The sequence below is a fragment of the Somniosus microcephalus genome, chromosome 17, assembly GCF_052327205.1.
Source record: "Somniosus microcephalus isolate GS21.2 chromosome 17, FLI_Smic_1.0, whole genome shotgun sequence".
In the NCBI taxonomy this organism is placed as follows: domain Eukaryota; kingdom Metazoa; phylum Chordata; class Chondrichthyes; order Squaliformes; family Somniosidae; genus Somniosus; species Somniosus microcephalus.
The window spans coordinates 3,244,237-3,264,848 of NC_141003.1; the positions used below are offsets into that span (position 1 = coordinate 3,244,237).

Sequence of the window (20,612 nt, forward strand, 5' to 3'; positions counted from 1 at the left end):
CTCTCCCCCTTTCTCTCTCTCTCCCCCTATTCTCTCTCCTCTCCCCTCTTTCTCTCTCTCCCCCATTTCTCTCTCTCCCCCTTTCTCTCTCCCTCTCCCCTTTTCTCTCTCTCCCCTTTCTCTCTCTCTCCCCTCTTCTCTCCTCCCCTTTCTCTCTCTCCCCCTTTCTCTTCTCTCCCCCTCTCCCTCACTCTCCCAATACTCCTCCCCATACTCTCACTCCACCCAACCACTAATCATCCCTAATCTCTCTCTCCCCCAAAATTACCACCCCCACACCAAACCCCAAACAACCCCAACACAACCAAACACCCCCAAAACCAAACAAACAAACCACCAAAACAACCCAACACTCCCAAACACAACCAAACACAAACCCCCAAACACCAACAAACAAAACCAAACCAAACCACCAAACACACACCCCCAAAACACACACCCAAACACACACCCAAACTCACACAACCCCCAACCAACCCACCAACACAACCCCCAACACACACACCCCAAACACACACACCCCCAAAACACAACACACCCCCAACCAAACACAAACACACACACCCCCAAACAACACACCCCCAACCACACAACCCCAAACCACACACCAAACAACCACCCCTAACAACACAACCCCCCAAACAACACCCAAACACACCAACACCACCAACACAACACCAACCACCCCAAACAACCACACCCCCCAACAACCAAAACCCACAACACCCCCCAAACAAACACAACCCAAACAACACACCAACACACACACCAAACACACACACCCCAAACACACCCAAAACACATCCACCCCCAAACAACCAAACACACACCCCCCTACTCACACACACCCCAACACACACCCCCAACCCCAAAACCCACACCAAACAACACACACCCCCCAAACACACACCACCCCCAACAACACACACCCCAAACACAACCCCCCAACACACACACAACCCCCCAAACACAACCCCACTACTCCCCAAACACACCAACCCAACACACACCCCCAAACAACACACACCCCAACACCCAACACACACACTACCATACCCCCAAACACACACCCCCCAAACAACACAACCCCCCCAAACACATACCCCAACCACACACACCCCCACACCACCAACCCCAATCACACTCACCCCCAAATCACTCACACCCCCTACCCACACCCCATACCCTCAACACCCCCTCAACCCCCCAAACACTCACCCCCTTCTCACTCTCCCTACTCACCCCCTTACACACTCACTCCCCTCACCCCCTAACTCACTCTCCCCCTTTCTCTCCCCCTCTCTCCCCCCTTCCTCTCTCCCCCATTCACTCTCCCCCATTCCTTCTCCCTCCCCCTTTCTCTCTCTCTCCCCCCTTTCTCTCTCTCCCCATTCTCTCTCCACTTTCTCTCTCCCCTTTCTATCTCTCCCCTTCTCTCTCTCTCCCCTTTCTCTCTCCCTTCTCTCTCCCCTTTCTCTCTCTCCCCTCTTCCCCCTTCTCCCTCTCTCCCCCTTTCCTCTCTCTCCCCCTTTCTCTCTCCCTACCCCCTTCTCTCTCTCCACCCTTTCTCTCTCTCTCCCCCTTTCTCTCTCTTCCCCCCTTTCTCTCTCCCCCTCTCTCTCCCCCTTTCTCTCTCTTCCCCCCTTTCTCTCTCCCCCTCTCCCCCTTTCTCTCTCTCCCCTTTCTCCCCATCTCTCTCTCTCTCCCTGTCCCCCCTTTCTCCCCCCCTTTCTTTCTCTCTACCCCCTTTCTCTGTCCCCCTTCCTCTCTCTCCCCCCTTTCCTTCTTCCTTCCCCCTTTCTCTCTCTCTCCCCCCTTTCTCTCTCTCTCCCCCCTTTCCCTCACCCCCTGTCTCTCTCTCCCCCTCTCCCCCCTTTCTCTCTCTCTCCTCTTTCTCTCTCCCCCCTTTCTCTCACCCCCTGCCTCTCTCTCTCCCCCTCTCCCCCCTTTCTCTCTCTCTCCTCTTTCTCTCTCTCTCCCCCCTTTCTCTCTCTCTCCCCCCTTTCTCTCTCTCCCCCCTTTCTCTCTCTTCCCCATTCTCTGTCTCTCCCCCTTTCTCTCTCTCCCCCCTTTCTCTCTCTCCCTTCCCCCTTTCTCTCTCTCTCCCCCTTTCTCTTTCTCTCCCCCTTTCTTTCTCTCCCCCTTTCTTTCTCTCCCCCTTTCTCTCTCTCCCCCTTTCTCTCTCTCTCCCCCTTTCTCTCTCTCTCCCCCTTTCTCTCTCTCTCCCCTTTCTCTCTCTCTCCCCCTTTCTCTCTCTCTCCCCCTTTCTCTCTCTCTCCGATTTCTCTCTCTCTCACCCTTTTCTCTCTCTCTACCCCCTTTCTCTTTCTCTCCCCCCTTTCTCAAATTCAAATTCAAATTCAAATGCTTTATTTGCATGAAAGTTTACAGGGAACCATATTGCCAAAGCTTACATAACAAAAAGTACAGGTTTCCAACATTCTGTAGGTGTCAAACAATTTTGACCTTCGTTGGGTACAGACAGTATTAATTTAAACAGTCGTTGACCCTCGTTGGGTACATTCAGTATTAAATTAAACAGTCGTTGGGTACATTCGGTATTGATTTAAACATTTTTTAGAGTATATATGCTATGGGTGTGCTCGTTAGTCACTCACTGTTCCTCAGGTTGTGACATGTTGTTACATATTGGGCACCAAGATATGGTCTGTCTCCTTCCCCCAGGACTATTCTTAATTTTGACAGGTCATCCAATTCTTTGAAATCTGGGGTTGTAAGGCTGAGCTTGTCAAAATATATGTTTCTTGTTTTGTTGAATTTTTCGCATTTTAGGAGGAAGTGCACCTCTGTCTCAACCTCGCCGGCCAGACAGTGATCACATATTCTATTTTCTTTAGGTTGCCAGGATTTCTTGTATCTTCCTTTTTCAATTGCCAGTTGGTGGTCGCTTAGTCTGTATCTGGTGAGGGTCTGTCTCTGTTTTGTGTCTCTGATGGTCGAGAGATAGTCTGCCAGTTTATATTCTCTTTTTAGGGCCCGGTAGCATTCTAATCTGCTTTGGCTTTTGGTTATTTTGTTCCAATGTTCCAGGTAGGTTTCTTTGCATTGTTTAATGATTTGGTTCACTCGGATTGGTGTTTGGAGAGCAGTGTTGGCCTGGGACTGGTCAGGGTCCGGCTGGGTAGGAGTACTTAGTTTCAGTAACAACTGACTCAGGGGACTCATTTCTGGGTTCAGCTCTTGGGTCTGGAGGGCTTTAAAATGAAGGGTGTCTGGGGAACTAGATTTGAGGTGATTTAGAAAGTTTAGTGCTCGTTTTTGGATGTTTATTATCAGTGGACATCTGCCTAGTTCGGCTCTACATGCATTTGTTGGTGTTTTCCTTTGGGTGCGAAGAATGCTTCGGCAAAATTCTGCATGTAGGGCTTCTATTGTGTGTTTTTCCCATTTAGTGTAGCTATGGTGATTGAGTGGGCCCCATACTTCACTACCATACAGCGCAATGGGCAGGATTATACTATCAAATATTTTGAGCCAGATTTTGATTGGAATTTGGATGTTGTAGAGTTTTCTTTTTATTGCATATAGGGCTCTTCGGGCTTTTTCTTTTAGTGCATTCACTGCTATGCTGAAGCTCCCTGATGCTGTAATGGTTAGACCAAGGTAAGTGTAGCTCATAGTGTGTCCTATGATGGTATCACTGAGAGTAAACTGGTATTTGTTTTCCTGACATCTGGGCCTTTTTTGAAAAATCATGATGTTGGTTTTCTTTAGATGAGGGCCCAATTTTGGCAGTATTTGTCGAGTAGGTCTAAATTTTGCTGTAATCCCTGTTCTGTGGGAGACAGCAGAACCAGGTCGTCCGCATAGAACAGGGATTTCACTTCCCCATCCAGGAGACAGAGACCCGGTGACTCGCTTTGCTCCAGCATGTCTGCTAACTCATTTATGTATATGTTGAACAGGGTCGGGCTCAAATTGCAACCCTGCCGGACACCTCTTCTCTGGGTGAAGAAACCAGTGCATTTGTCTCCAATTTTGACCCCGCATTTATTTTTCAGATACATCGATTTAATAAGGTCATAGACTTTGCCCCCTATTCCACACTGAAGAAGTTTGTAATAGAGCCCTTCGTGCCAAATAGAGTCAAAAGCTTTCTTGAAGTCAATGAAACAAGCGAATATTTTCCCATATTTTGTTTGGTGTATATGTTTTTCAATGAGAGCGTGAAGGGTATAGATATGGTCGGTGGTGCGGTGATTTGGAAGAAAGCCTATTTGATTTTTTCTAAGGATATTATGTTTGTTAAGAAAATCCAGTAATCTACTATTTAGAATACTGCAGAATAACTTCCCTAGACAACTGTTGACACAGATGCCACGGTAGTTATTTGGGTCTGATTTGTTTCCACTTTTATATATGGGAGAGATGGGTCCTTGGCACCAGATATCGGGAAAACAGCCTGAACGTAATATGATGTTGAATGAATAACTTGAGTACAGCACACTGCATCTCCATAGTGCTGAACTTGAGCATTTCATTTTTGATGTTGCCTGGACCACAGGCTTTCTTTAGGTGGAGAGATTTTGTTTTTGTGGCCAGTTCTTTCCTAGTGATTGGGGAGTCCAGGGGGTTTTGGTTGTCTTTAATTGTTGCTTCTAATGTGTGGAGTTTTTCTGTGACATGATGTTGACTTGAGTTTGTTTCGTTTACTGGGATGTCTTTGTAGAGGTTTTCAAAATGTGTTCTCCAGATGTCACCATCTTGGATTGGTAATGCTTGTAATTGTGTTGTACTCAGGTTATTCCACATATCCCAGAATTGATTTTGATTAATGGAGTTTTCAATTTCTTCAAGTCTTTTGTGGGTATAATTTTGTGTTTTGTTCCTAATGGTGTGTTTATATCTTTTGAGGGTCTCATTGTATCTAATACGCAGGTCTGGGTTGTTTGGTTGGCGATGCTTTTGGTTTGATATTTTTCTCAGGTCTTTTCTGGCATTTTTGCATTCGTGATCAAACCATTTCTCATTTTTTTGTCTTTTGTAACGTTTCCTCTTCTGTTTCACAAGGTCGGCTTTTACAGCTGCCTCATGGAAGATCATATTAATATCATCTATGGCCATGTTTACACCATCTCTGGTGATCTCATATAGATTTTCTTTAAATTTTGATATTTTACTTGTGAGATCAGGTGAATTTAGTGCTGTGATGAATTTATCTCCACTGTCTGGGGCCCATCTGTATGTCTGGTTTAGTTTATGGAGCTTACTGGGTTCCTTTTTTGCGTCTGTAGTTTGGGCAGAAAGTTTAAGGTACACATTTATTTGGTTATGGTCTGAGAGGGGGGATTGCTGCCTGACAGTGAATGCGTTGATATCGCAGGGGTCCATGTCAGTGATTGTATAATCCACCACACTAGACCCAAGAGTTGAGGAATATGTGAGTCTCCCTAAGGAGTCCCCTCTGAACCTACCATTAACTATGTACAGGCCTAAGGCTCGGCAGAGTTGCACTACCTCCCTGCCGCTTTTATTTATTTCACAGTCAAGGTTGTTCCGATTTGTGATGGCTGGTGTGACATATAAAGGGGTCTGGCCAAACACATGGTTGTTGCCCTGTGGGTCTATGAAGTCAGGTTCACATCCGGTCCTTGCATTTAGGTCCCCACATAGTAGCACCTTTCCTTGGGCCTGGAAATGGCTGATTTCCATGTGGAGAGTTTCAAATAACTCCTCTTCAAAATATGGCGATTCTATTGGAGGTATGTAGATCGCACATAAGTAGACATCTTTTTTAGCTATTCCTATATTTTTATCTAATTTTAGCCATACATGTGATTTCCCCTGTTTTACCGGTGAGATGTGTTTGTCCAATTCTCCTTTATACCACACCAAGATTCCCCCGGAGGTTCTGCCCTTGCGTATCTTAGTGTTCTTTACTGAGGGCACAATGATTTCATGGTACATTGGAGGACAGTGGGTGGGCACGTCCTTTTGACACCATGTTTCTGTTAACACAATTATATCAATGTCTTTTATAGATTTTAGGAATTCAGGGTCTGTACTCTTCAGCCCAAAAGTTGAGGAGCGGAGACCCTGGATATTCCAGCAGCTTATGTGGAAAGAACGCATCTATATAGTTCAAAAAACAAAGCAAAATGGACCTATTTTGTGGGATGGGTGTGAAAACAGTAGTTTCTATAGATGTACAATGCTAAATGACAATTTAGTATAAATTCCATAAGGCATGCACATACTGCTACCTAATAATAGTAATATAACAATAATAATAATTTAGTACATTCCTGTCCTGTTTTCCATCAGGGTGCTTATCATCGTCATGATCTTTCTCAGTTCTTGGTTTACAGTTGCCTGTGGTCTAAAGGGGGGTCTGGGGTCAGGTACAATAGCACGGTTCTGTTGCTGGTTTTGTATAGGGGGGTGGGGGACAGTGGTGGTCCTGTTTGGGTTAGGGCTCCCAATGGTAGAGGGGGTGGGAGGGGTGCGTCCTTTGGCAGTGTTTATGAGGTTTTTTGCGAAGATCCACACCCGCTGTTTGAGTAGATGTAATCCGTCATAGAGGTCCCCTGTGTTGATGTTTGGGTGGTGGGCCAGGTGGACGTTGGGGAGGGCAGCACATCCCATGTCGATCTCCCTGTTGATGTTGTGGATTACATAGGCTAGGGTGTCCTCTCTGGGCAGTAGAGTGGAGATCACAATCCGCGCATCGGGGAATTCCTTGCTGGCCTTCTCCGCCATCCTGCTCACTGCTCTAGCAGTGCCTTCATGTAGGGTGTGCAGGTCGTTTGTGCCTGTGTGGATCACAAGCCATTTTGGGCTTCCAAGGGTTTCTTTGTTCAGGATCTTCATTGCCTGGCCTGTGGTGCTGCACCGTTTTTTCAGGACTTGCTGACCTGGGAACATCCTCTGGGGGTCCAAAAACTTCCCATTGGAGTCGGTCAGCAGGACCGCCTGAGGGGCTGGCTTTTCAGACTGGGTAGCAGTAGTCTGGGCAGGAATCAACTGAGGGCTGGTTTTTGACTGAGTTGCTGGGGTAGGCTGTGTGACAGGAGGGGGGTTTGGGACCTCTCTCTCTCCCCCTTTCTCTCCCCCCTTTCTCTCTCCCCCCTTTCTCTCTCCCCCCTTTCTCTCTCTCCCCCTTTCTCTCTCCCCACTTTCTCTCTCCCCCTTTCTCTTTCTCACCCCCCTTTCTCTCGCTCCCCCCTTTCTCTCTCCCCCTTTCTCTCTCTCTCTGATTTCTCTCTCTCTCACCCTTTTCTCTCTCTCTACCCCCCTCTCTCGCTCTCCCCACTTTCTCTCTCTCTCCCCCTTTCTCTCTCTCCCCCCTTTCTCTCTCCCCCCTTTCTCTCTCTCCCCCATTCTCTCTCCCCTTTCTCTCCCCGTTTCTCTCTCTCCCCCCATTCTCTCTCCCCCTTTCTCTTTCCCTCCCCCCTTTCTCTCTCCCCCTTTCTCTCCCCCCTTTCTCTCTCCCCACTTTCTCTCTCTCCCCCCATTCTCTCTCCCCCTTTCTCTTTCTCTCCCTCCTTTCTCTCTCTCCCTTTCTCTCCCCCCTTTCTCTCTCCCCACTTTCTCTCTCTCCCCCCATTCTCTCTCCCCCTTTCTCTTTCTCTCCCTCCTTTCTCTCTCTCCCCCATCCTCTCTCCCCCTTTCTCTTTCTCTCCCTCCTTTCTCTCTCTCCCCCCATTCTCTCTCCCCCTTTCCCTTTCTCTTCCTCCTTTCTCTCTCTCCCCCTTTCTCTCTCTCCCCCCATTCTCTCTCCCCTTTCTCTTTCTCTCCCCCTTTCTCTCTCTCCCCCATTCTCTCCCCCCCTTTCTCTTTCTCTCCCCCCTTTCTCTCTCCCCCTTTCTCTCTCTCCCCCCTTTCTCTCTCCCCACTTTCTCTCTCTCCCATCATTCTCTCTCCCCCTTTCTCTTTCTCTCCCCCTTTCTCTCTCTCCCCCCATTCTCTCTCCCCCTTTCTCTTTCTCCCCCCCTTTCTCTCTCCCCCTTTCTCTCTCTCCCCCCTTTCTCTCTCCCCACTTTCTCTCTCTCCCCATTCTCTCTCCCCCTTTCTCTTTCTCTCCCTCCTTTCTCTCTCTCCCCCCATTCTCTCTCCCCCTTTCTCTTTCTCTCCCTCCTTTCTCTCTCTCCCCCATTCTCTCTCCCCCTTTCTCTTTCTCTCCACCCTTTCTCTCTCTCTGCCCCTTTCTCTCTTTATCCCCATTCTCTCGCCCCACTTTCTCTCTCTCCCCCATTCTCTCTCCCCCTTTCTCTTTCTCCCCTTTCTCGTTCTCTCCCCCCTTTCTCTCTCCCTCTTTCTCTCTCGCCCCCCTATCTCTCTCGCCCCCATTCTCTCTCCACATTTCTCGCTCTCCCCCTTTCTATCTCTCCCCCTTTCTTTCTCTGTCTCTCCCCTTTTGTTCTCCCCTTTCTCTCTCTCCCCTTTGCTCTCTCTCTCTCCCCCTTTCTCTCTCTCTCTTCCCCCTTTCTCCCTCTCTCCCCCTTTCTCGCTCCCCCTGTCTCTCTCTCTCCCCTTCTCTCTCTCTCTCCCCCTTTCTCTCTCTCTCTTCCCCCTTTCTCCCTCTATCCCCCTTTCTCGCTCCCCCTGTCTCTCTCTCTCCCCTTCTCTCTCTCTCTCCCCCTTTCTCTCTCTCCCCCCTTTCTCTCCCTTTCTCTCACCCCCTGGCTCTCTCTCTCCTCTCTCCCCCTTTCTCTCTCTCTCCCCCCTTTCTCTCACCCCTTTCTCTCTTACCCTGTCTCTTTCTCTCTCCGCCTTTCCCTCTCTCCCTTCCCCCTTTCTCTCTCTCTCTCTCCCTTTCTCTCTCACCCCCTTTCTCTCTCCCCTTTCTCTCTCTCCCCCCTTTGATTCTCCCTTCCCCCTTTCTCTCTCTCTCTCTCCCCCTCTTTCTCTCTCTCTCCCATTCTCGCTCCACATTTCTCTCTCTCCCCCTTTCTATCTCTCCCCCTATCTTTCTCTGTCTCTCCCCTTTCTCTCTCCCCTTTCTCTCTCCCTCTTACCCCTTTCTCCCTCTCTCCCTCTTTCTCTCTCTCTCCCCCTTTCTCTCTCTCCCTGTCTCTCTCTCTCTCCCCCTCTCTCCCCCTTTCTCTCTCTCCCCCCTTTCTCTCTCTCTCTCTCCCTTTCTCTCACCCCCTGTCTCTCTCTCTCACCCTCTCCCCCTTTCTCTCTCCCCCTTTCTCTCTCCCCCAGCTCTCTCTCTTACCCTGTCTCTCTCTGCTCTTTCTCTCTCCGCCTTTCTCTCTCTCCCTTCCCCCTTTCTCTCTCGCACTCTCCCTTTCTCTCACACCCCCTTTCTCTCTCCCCCTTTCTCTCTCTCCCCCCTTTCCTTCTCCCTTCCCCCTTTCTCTCTCTCTCTCCCCCCTTTCTCTCTCTCTCCCCATCTCCCTCCTTTCTCTCTCTCTCCCCTGTTGTGTATGTAACCTGTTCCACCTTAAGAGAGCTTAAGCCTGTTCCACCTTAAGAGATGTACTACTTTCTCAGGCTGCTGTAGACGTAATACCGGGGGTGAACACACCGGTATATAAGCACTGTGCAGTAATCTTGTATTCAGTGTAGTCCCTACCTCCAACCAGTAAAGACCTGTTTTATTGTTACTGATTAAGTCTGAGTATTAATTACTTGAACAACTCACAGACTTAACATCCCCCTTTCTCCCCCTCTCCCCCCTTTCTCTCTCTCTCCCCCTTTCTCTCTCTCTTACCCTGTCTCTCTCCTCTTTCTCTCTCCGCCTTTCTCTCTCTCCCTTCCCCCTTTCTCTCTCACCCCCTTTCCCTCTCCCCTTTCTCTCTCTCCCCCCTTTCCTTCTCCCTTCCCCCTTTCTCTCTCTCCCCCATTTCTCTCTCTCTCCCCCTCTCCCCCCTTTCTCTCTCTCTCCCCCTTTCTCTCTCTCTCCCCCTGTCTCTCTCTCTCTCTCCTTTCTCTCTCCATCTCCCCTCTCCCTCTCTCTCTCCCTTTCCTTCTCTCTCCCCTTTCTCTCTCTCTACCCCCTTTCTCTCTCCCCCTCTCTCTCCCCCTTTCTCTTCCCCCCTTTCTCTCTCCCCCCTCTCTCCCCCTTTCTCTCCCCTTTCTCTCTCCCCGTCTCTCTCTCTCCCCCGTCCCCCCTTTCTCTCTCCCCCCCTTTCTTTCTCTCTACCCCCTTCTCTGTCCCCCTTCATCTCTCTCCCCCCTTTCCTTCTCCCTTCCCCCTTTCTCTCTCTCTACCCCATTTCTCTCTCACCCTTTCTCTCTCCCCCTTTCTCTCTCTCCCCCTTTCTTTCTCTCTCCCCCTTTCTCTCTCTCTACCCCCTTTCTCTCTCCCCCTTTCTCTCTCTCCCCTTCTCTCTCCCTTTCTCTCTCCCCATTCTCTCTCCAAATTTCTCTCTCCCCCTTTCTCTCTCTCTCTCTCTCTCTCCTTTCTCTCTCCATCTCCCCTCTCCCTCTCTCTCCCCCTTTCCTTCTCTCTCCCCCTTTCTCTCTCTCTACCCCCTTTCTCTCTCTCTCTCCCGTTCTCCCTCTCTCCCCCTCTCCCCCCCTTTCTTTCTCTCTACCCCTTCTCTGTCCCCCTTCCTCTCTCTCCCCCCTTTCCTTCTCCCTTCCCCCTTTCTCTCTCTCTCCCCCCTTTCTCTCTCTCTCCCCCCTTTCTCTCACCCCCTGTCTCTCTCTCTCCCCCTCTCCCCCTTTCTCTCACTCTCTTTCTCTCTCCCCCTTTCTCTCTCCCCCTTCCCCCTTTCTCTCTCTCTCCCCCCTTTCTCTCTCTTCCCCATTCTCTCTCTCTCCCCCTTTCTCTCTCTCCCCCTTTCTCTCTCTCCCTTCCCCCTTTCTCTCTCTCTCCCCCTTTCTCTCTCTCTCCCCCTTTCTCTCTCCCTCCCCCTTTCTCTCTCCCTCCCCCTTTCTTTCTCTCCCCCCTTTCTCTCTCTCCCCCTTTCTCTCTCCCTCTTCCCCCTTTCTCCCTCTCTCCCCCTGTGGTAAACCACTTTTATCATTCACTATCGTTACACTATGGTTATCACTGTTATATCGTTACACTATGGTTATCCAATTCCAATTCCAATTCCAATTCAAATGCTTTATTGGCATGAAAGTTTACAGAGAACCATATTGCCAAAGCTTACATAGCAAAAAGGTACAGTTTTCCAACATTCTGTAGGTGTCAATCGATTTGACATTTGTTGGGTACATACAATATTACTTTTAAACAATATTAATTTTAAACAGTCTTTGTACTTCATTTGGTACGTTCAATAATAATTTTAAACAGTCTTAATTTTAAACAGTCCTCAGGTTGTGACATGTTGTTACATATTTGGCCCCAAGGTATGGTCTGTCTCCTTCTCCCAGGACTAATCTCAATTTTGACAGGTCATCCAATTCCTTGAAATCTGGGGTTGTTTGGCTTAGCTTGTTGAATAATATGTTTCTTGATGTGTTGAATTTTTCGCATTTTAGGAGGAAATGCATTTCTGTTTCAACCTCGCCGGCCAGACATTGATCGCATATTCTATTCTCTCTAGGCTGCCAGGATTTCTTGTATCTGCCTTTTTCAATTTCCAGTTGGTGGTCGCTTAGTCTGTACCTGGTGAGGGTCTGTCTCTGTTTTGTGTCTCTGATGGTCGTGAGGTAGTCTGCCAGTTTATATTCTCTTTTTAGGGCCCGGTAACATTCTAATCTGCTTTGGCTTTCGGTTATTTTGTTCCAATGTTCCAGGTAGGTTTCTTTGCATTGTTTAATGATTTGGTTCACTCGGATTGGTGTTTGGACGGCTGTGTTGGTCTGGGGCTGGTCAGGGTCCGGCTGAGTACTTAGTTTCAGTAGCAGCTGACTCAGGGGACTCTTTTCTGGGTTTAGCTCTTGGGTCTGAAAGGCTTTGAAATGAAGGGTGTCTGGGGAGCTAGATTTGAGGTGATTTAGGAAGTTTAGTGCTCGTTTTTGGATGTTTATTATCAGTGGGTACCTGCCTAGTTCGGCTCTGCATGCATTTGTTGGCGTTTTTCTTTGGATGCGAAGGATGCTTCGGCAGAATTCTGCATGTAGGGCTTCTATTGTGTGTTTTTCCCATTTAGTGTAGCTTTGGTGATTTAGCAGGCCCCATACTTCACTACCATACAGTGCAATGGGCAGGATTATGCTGTCAAATATTTTGAGCCAGATTTTGATTGGGATTTGGATGTTGTAGAATTTTCTTTTTATTGCATATAGGTCTCTCACTGTTTACACTGTTGTATCACTACACGAGGTCGCCTCTTGTCACGCTGTTATACCTGGGCTGACCACTGCTGACTCCGCCCATGGCTCCACCTACTTGCCCAGGTATAAAGGTGGTCGACTGGCTGGTATTCCTCCTTGTTGGATCCGATCACCCACGAGGGTGGGCTCTGTTATTTGGCCAATAAAAACCTATAGTTACTGTCTTAACTCGTCGCTTTTCATTGGATGAATTGATAGGTATATCAATTTTATTGGCTAAATTTTGAAATGTCTTTAACGGAGCAGCCAAACGACCAGTCAGACGCCCAGCTACAACAGCCACAGCAGCCGGCCTGGCTGCGAGCCCTCCGACCGCCGTACCTGGATCTAAACCCACAGGCAGCAAACTCAGCCCTCGACTTCAAACACTGGCTGAGCTGTTTCGAATCCTACCTGGGAGAATCCGGCGTGCCTCAGAGATCCAAACTAAGAGTTCTGACCGCCCAAGTGAGCGTAAAGTATTTGCACTCATCCAGGACCTTACTACATACGATGCCGCCCTCAACCTGCTGAAAGAGCAGTACCGGAGCCCGGTAAATTCTATGTATGCTAGACATCTCCTAAGATCCCGCCCACAACGGCCAGGAGAGTCTGTAGATGAATTTTTACGGGCGCTACAAACACTCGGCAGGGACTGTGACTTTAAAGCTGTAACGGCTGCAGAAAATACTGAAGAGAATATCCGCGATGCCTTCGTGAAAGGCCTTCGGTCCGACTACTCACGGCAAAGACTGCTCAAATCAAAGGACCTCGACCTGAACACAGCTGCAGCCCTCGCTCGCTCTCTGGAAGTGGCCCATCGGGACCTCGAGGCGTATTCCAGGTACTGTGCTGCGCAACCCTGGGACTCGGGCCCGACCCCGACCGCAATACCCCTCGCACCGCCGCCTCTGGGACCTACCTCAGCGTCGGCGTCCCGGACCCAATCGGGACCGCCACCCCCGGTACCGGCTGCGACATCGGAGCCCCGCGATCGGGCCGCTGGCTGCTTTTTCTGTGGCCAGGCGAAACACCCGAGGGCGCGCTGCCCTGCAAGAAACGCGACCTGCTCCGACTGCCACAAGAAAGGCCACTTCGCGAAGGCCTGCAGGGGGAAAGCCACAGACGCCAGCAGTGCCTCATGCGAGTTGTGGGGGCGGCCATCTTTCATCAAGGCCACAGATGCCAGTATCCCCTCGTGTGAGTCGTGGGGCGGCCATCGTTGATCAAGGCCACCGACACCGGCAGTGCCTCATGTGAGTTGTGGGGGCGGCCATCTTCTCCACCATTTTATGCAACGTCGTGGGCACCGCCATTTTGTCCACCACACTCGACCGCCACCTTGTCTCCAGACCCGACCGCAGCCTCACCCGCAGACTACAGCAGCTCGCTCAGCCATACACTAGCCTCTGTCACACTGGACCAAGCTCGCCCGCATCACCTGTCCAAGTCCATGATGGACATCAAAGTAAACGGCCACGCCACAACCTGCCTGTTCGACAGCGGAAGCACGGAGAGTTTCATCCATCCAGACACGGTGAGCCACTACTCCCTCACTGTCCAGCCAACGCGCAACCGGATCTCGATGGCGCCGAGGTCCCATTCCACAGACATCAGCGGATACTGTGTTGTGACCCTGTCGGTTAGGGGCACGGAGTATAAAAATTTTAAACTTCTCGTCCTGCCCCAACTCTGCGCTGCCATCCTACTAGGGCTGGATTTCCAATCCCACCTTCAAAGTGTCACTTTGGCATACGGTGGACCCCTCCCCCCACTCACAGTCGACAACCAACAGCCTTTAAACCGCCCACCGCGTACCACATGCGGCCTATCCACCCTCAGGGTTCCGCCCCCCTCCCTGTTCACCAACCTCACCCGCGACTGTAAACCCGTCGCTACCAAGAGCAGGCGGTACAGCACCGGGGACAGAGCTTTTATTAGCTCCGAGGTGCAGCGACTCCTGAAGGAGGGCATCATCGAGAGGAGCACCAGCCCCTGGCGTGCCCAGGTCGTAGTCGTTAAGACCGGCGATAAACACCGCCTGGTCATCGACTACAGCCAAACCATAAACCGGTACACCCAGCTGGACGCATACCCCCTTCCCCGCATATCTGATATGGTCAATCAGATTGCACAGTACCGAGTATTCTCTACCATCGACCTTAAGTCGGCCTACCACCAACTCCCTATCCGCCCTGAGGACCGCCAGTATACCGCCTTCGAGGCGAATGGCCGCCTCTACCACTTCCTTAGGGTTCCCTTCGGCGTCACCAACGGGGTTTCGGTCTTCCAAAGGGAGATGGACCGGATGGTTGACCAGAACGGGCTGCAAGCCACGTTCCCCTATCTAGATAACGTCACCATCTGCGGCCGCGACCGGCAGGACCATGATGTTAATCTGGAGAGATTCCTCCGTACGGCCCAACGGCTGAACCTCACCTACAATAAGGAGAATTGTGTGTTTAACACCTCACGCCTTGCCATCTTCGGCTGCGTAGTAGAGAACGGAGTCATCGGCCCCGACCCCGAAAGAATGCGCCCCCTCATGGAGCTTCCCCTCCCCCACTGTCCAAAGGCGCTGAAGAGGACCCTGGGGCTCTTCGCCTACTATGCCCAATGGGTGCCGAATTATGCGGACAAAGCCAGACCCCTCATGAAGTCCGCCTCCTTCCCCCTGACGGCAGAAGCGTGCGCAGCCTTCTCCCTCATTAAGGGAGACATTGCTAAGGCCACAATGCACGCGGTGGATGAGTCTATCCCTTTCCAAGTGGAGAGCGATGCATCCGACTTCGCCCTAGCCGCAACCCTTAACCAGGAGGGGAGACCGGTGGCCTTCTTCTCAAGGACCCTCCAGGGCCCTGAGATCCGACACTCCTCGGTCGAGAAGGAGGCCCAGGCGATCGTGGAGGCTGTACGACGCTGGAGGCATTACCTGGCAGGCAAACGATTTACCCTCCTCACCGACCAGCGTTCGGTCGCTTTTATGTTTAATAACAAGCTGAGGGGCAAAATCAAGAACGACAAGATCTTGAGGTGGAGAATCGAGCTCTCCACCTATGATTATGAGACCTTGTACCGGCCTGGTAAACTGAACGAACCCCCAGATGCTCTATCACGAAGTACATGCGCCAACGCGCAAATTGATAGACTGCAGACCCTCCACAACGGCCTCTGCCACCCCGGAGTCACCAGACTTTACCACTTCATTAAGGCCCGCAACCTGCCCTACTCCATCGAGGAGGTCAGGACCATGACCAGGAACTGCCAAACCTGTGCCGAATGCAAACCGCATTTCTTTAGGCCGGACAGAGCAAGCCTGATCAAGGCCACCCGCCCCTTCGAGCGCTTGAGCATCGATTTTAAGGGGCCCCTCCCGTCCTCTGACCGTAATGTGTACTTCCTCAACATCATTGACGAATACTCCCGTTTCCCCTTTGCCTTCCCCTGCCCAGACATGACCAGTACCACGGTCATCAAATGCCTGAACGACCTCTTCGCCGTGTTCGGGTTCCCGAACTATATACATAGCGACCGGGGCTCCTCCTTCATGAGCGAGGAACTTCGCCAGTTCCTACTAGCGAGAGGTATTGCTGCAAGCAGGACCACCAGCTACAACCCCCGAGGGAACGGCCAGGTGGAAAGAGAGAACGCGACTGTCTGGAAGGCCGTTCTCTTAGCCTTAAAGTCCAAGGGCCTCCCAACCTCTCGCTGGCAGGAAGTCCTCCCGGCAGCGCTGCATTCCATCCGGTCACTGCTTTGCACTGCCATTAACGCCACCCCCCATGAACGAATGTTTGTTTTCCCCAGGAAGTCGACTACGGGAACCACGCTACCAACTTGGCTGACCTCTCCGGGGCCCGTCTTGTTGCGAAAGCACGCGAGGGCCCATAAAACGGACCCCCTGGTCGAGAGGGTGGACCTCCTGCACGCCAACCCCCAGTACGCCTATGTGGCATACCCAGACGGGCGGGAGGACACAGTCTCCTTACAAGACCTTGCACCCTCGGGCACCCCTGAGACACCACCGTTACCCCCCACCACCTCCCCAAATCCAGCCCAGGTAGACGGCATGCCGGAACCCCACGAGCCTTCGCCGACCACGCAGACACCAACATTAACATCGGATACTGCATCACCGCCGCCGCTGCTGCGACGATCGGAAAGGCTTACGAGGCCTCCGGACAGACTGACATACCCGAACTGGTAGTACACTTCACCCCGCCGGACTCAAATCTAAACAAGGGGTGAATGTGGTAAACCACTTTTATCGTTCACTATCGTTACACTATGGTTATCACTGTTATATCGTTACACTATGGTTATCACTGTTTACACTGTTGTATCACTACACGAGGTCGCCTCTTGTCACGCTGTTATACCTGGGCTGACCACTGCTGACTCCGCCCATGGCTCCACCTACTTGCCCAGGTATAAAGGTGGTCGACTGGCTGGTATTCCTCCTTGTTGGATCCGATCACCCACGAGGGTGGGCTCTGTTATTTAGCCAATAAAAACCTATAGTTACTGTCTTAACTCGTCGCTTTTCATTGGATGTATTGATAGGTATATCAATTTTATTGGCTAAATTTTGAAATGTCTTTAACGGAGCAGCCAAACGACCAGTCAGACGCCCAGCTACAACAGCCACAGCAGCCGGCCTGGCTGCGAGCCCTCCGACCGCCGTACCTGGATCTAAACCCACAGGCAGCAAACTCAGCCCTCGACTTCAAACACTGGCTGAGCTGTTTCGAATCCTACCTGGGAGAATCCGGCGTGCCTCAGAGATCCAAACTAAGAGTTCTGACCGCCCAAGTGAGCGTAAAGTATTTGCACTCATCCAGGACCTTACTACATACGATGCCGCCCTCAACCTGCTGAAAGAGCAGTACCGGAGCCCGGTAAATTCTATGTATGCCAGACATCTCCTAAGATCCCGCCCACAACGGCCAGGAGAGTCTGTAGATGAATTTTTACGGGCGCTACAAACACTCGGCAGGGACTGTGACTTTAAAGCTGTAACGGCTGCAGAAAATACTGAAGAGAATATCCGCGATGCCTTCGTGAAAGGCCTTCGGTCCGACTACTCACGGCAAAGACTGCTCGAATCAAAGGACCTCGACCTGAACACAGCTGCAGCCCTCGCTCGCTCTCTGGAAGTGGCCCATCGGGACCTCGAGGCGTATTCCAGGTACTGTGCTGCGCAACCCTGGGACTCGGGCCCGACCCCGACCGCAATACCCCTCGCACCGCCGCCTCTGGGACCTACCTCAGCGTCGGCGTCCCGGACCCAATCGGGACCGCCACCCCCGGTACCGGCTGCGACATCGGAGCCCCGCGATCGGGCCGCCGGCTGCTTTTTCTGTGGCCAGGCGAAACACCCGAGGGCGCGCTGCCCTGCAAGAAACGCGACCTGCTCCGACTGCCACAAGAAAGGCCACTTCGCGAAGGCCTGCAGGGGGAAAGCCACAGACGCCAGCAGTGCCTCATGCGAGTTGTGGGGGCGGCCATCTTTCATCAAGGCCACAGATGCCAGTATCCCCTCGTGTGAGTCGTGGGGCGGCTTCGTTGATCAAGGCCACCGACACCGGCAGTGCCTCATGTGAGTTGTGGGGGCGGCCATCTTCTCCACCATTTTATGCAACGTCGTGGGCACCGCCATTTTGTCCACCACACTCGACCGCCACCTTGTCTCCAGACCCGACCGCAGCCTCACCCGCAGACTACAGCAGCTCGCTCAGCCATACACTAGCCTCCGTCACACTGGACCAAGCTCGCCCGCATCACCTGTCCAAGTCCATGATGGACATCAAAGTAAACGGCCACGCCACGACCTGCCTGTTCGACAGCGGAAGCATGGAGAGTTTCATCCATCCAGACACGGTGAGCCACTACTCCCTCACTGTCCAGCCAACGCGCAACCGGATCTCGATGGCGCCGAGGTCCCATTCAACAGACATCAGCGGATACTGTGTTGTGACCCTGTCGGTTAGGGGCACGGAGTATAAAAATTTTAAACTTCTCGTCCTGCCCCAACTCTGCGCTGCCATCCTACTAGGGCTGGATTTCCAATCCCACCTTCAAAGTGTCACTTTGGCATACGGTGGATCCCTCCCCCCACTCACAGTCGACAACCAACAGCCTTTAAACCGCCCACCGCGTACCACATGCGGCCTATCCACCCTCAGGGTTCCGCCCCCCTCCCTGTCCGCCAACCTCACCCGCGACTGTAAACCCGTCGCTACCAAGAGCAGGCGGTACAGCACCGGGGACAGAGCTTTTATTAGCTCCGAGGTGCAGCGACTCCTGAAGGAGGGCATCATCGAGAGGAGCACCAGCCCCTGGCGTGCCCAGGTCGTAGTCGTTAAGACCGGCGATAAACACCGCCTGGTCATCGACTACAGCCAAACCATAAACCGGTACACCCAGCTGGACGCATACCCCCTTCCCTGCATATCTGATATGGTCAATCAGATTGCACAGTACCGGGTATTCTCTACCATCGACCTTAAGTCGGCCTACCACCAACTCCCTATCCGCCCTGAGGACCGCCAGTATACCGCCTTCGAGGCGAATGGCCGCCTCTACCACTTCCTTAGGGTTCCCTTCGGCGTCACCAACGGGGTTTCGGTCTTCCAAAGGGAGATGGACCGGATGGTTGACCAGAACGGGCTGCAAGCCACGTTCCCCTATCTAGATAATGTCACCATCTGCGGCCGCGACCGGCAGGACCATGATGTTAATCTGGAGAGATTCCTCCGTACGGCCCAACGGCTGAACCTCACCTACAATAAGGAGAAATGTGTGTTTAACACCTCGCGCCTTGCCATCTTCGGCTGCGTAGTAGAGAATGGAGTCATCGACCCCGACCCCGAAAGAATGCGCCCCCTCATGGAGCTTCCCCTCCCCCACTGTCCAAAGGCGCTGAAGAGGACCCTGGGGCTCTTCGCCTACTATGCCCAATGGGTGCCGAATTATGCGGACAAAGCCAGACCCCTCATGAAGTCCGCCTCCTTCCCCCTGACGGCAGAAGCGTGCGCAGCCTTCTCCCTCATTAAGGGAGACATTGCTAAGGCCACAATGCACGCGGTGGATGAGTCTATCCCTTTCCAAGTGGAGAGCGATGCATCCGACTTCGCCCTAGCCGCAACCCTTAACCAGGAGGGGAGACCGGTGGCCTTCTTCTCAAGGACCCTCCAGGGCCCTGACATCCGACACTCCTCGGTCGAGAAGGAGGCCCAGGCGATCGTGGAGGCTGTACGACGCTGGAGGCATTACCTGGCAGGCAAACGATTTACCCTCCTCACCGACCAGCGTTCGGTCGCTTTTATGTTTAATAACAAGCTGAGGGGCAAAATCAAGAACGACAAGATCTTGAGGTGGAGAATCGAGCTCTCCACCTATGATTATGAGATCTTGTACCGGCCTGGTAAACTGAACGAACCCCCAGATGCTCTATCACGAAGTACATGCGCCAACGCGCAAATTGATAGACTGCAGACCCTCCACAACGGCCTCTGCCACCCTGGAGTCACCAGACTTTACCACTTCATTAAGGCCCGCAACCTGCCCTACTCCATCGAGGAGGTCAGGACCATGACCAGGAACTGCCAAACCTGTGCCGAATGCAAACCGCATTTCTTTAGGCCGGACAGAGCAAGCCTGATCAAGGCCACCCGCCCCTTCGAGCGCTTGAGCATCGATTTTAAGGGGCCCCTCCCGTCCTCTGACCGTAATGTGTACTTCCTCAACATCATTGACGAATACTCCCATTTCCCCTTTGCCTTCCCCTGCCCAGACATGACCAGTACCACGGTCATCAAATGCCTGAACGACCTCTTCGCCGTGTTCGGGTTCCCGAACTATATACATAGCGACCGGGGCTCCTCCTTCATGAGCGAGGAACTTCGCCAGTTCCTACTAGCGAGAGGTATTGCTGCAAGCAGGACCACCAGCTACAACCCCCGAGGGAACGGCCAGGTGGAAAGAGAGAACGCGACTGTCTGGAAGGCCGTTCTCTTAGCCTTAAAGTCCAAGGGCCTCCCAACCTCTCGCTGGCAGGAGGTCCTCCAGGCGGCGCTGCATTCCATCCGGTCACTACTTTGCACTGCCATTAACGCCACCCCCCATGAACGAATGTTTGTTTTCCCCAGGAAGTCGACTACGGGAACCACGCTACCAACTTGGCTGACCTCTCCGGGGCCCGTCTTGCTGTGAAAGCACGCGAGGGCCCATAAAATGGACCCCCTGGTCGAGAGGGTGGACCTCCTGCACGCCAACCCCCAGTACGCCTATGTGGCATACCCAGACGGGCGGGAGGACACAGTCTCCTTACAAGACCTTGCACCCTCGGGCACCCCTGAGACACCACCGTTACCCCCCACCACCCCCCCAAATCCAGCCCAGGTAGACGGCATGCCAGAACCCCACGAGCC

The 20,612-nt window shown here is 52.1% G+C and overlaps 1 protein-coding gene across 1 annotated transcript in view; it reads left to right on the forward strand.

Annotated features, from left to right (window-relative positions):
- Nucleotides 1–20,612, forward strand: part of LOC147105449 (G protein-coupled receptor kinase 6-like) — a 134,478-nt gene that overhangs the window by 59,854 nt on the left and 54,012 nt on the right. Inside the window, exon 6 of the mRNA XM_086010905.1 lies at nucleotides 6,330–6,357. Within this exon, the coding sequence (XP_085867031.1) occupies nucleotides 6,330–6,357 (28 nt within the window). The remainder of the gene's footprint in view (nucleotides 1–6,329; nucleotides 6,358–20,612) is intronic.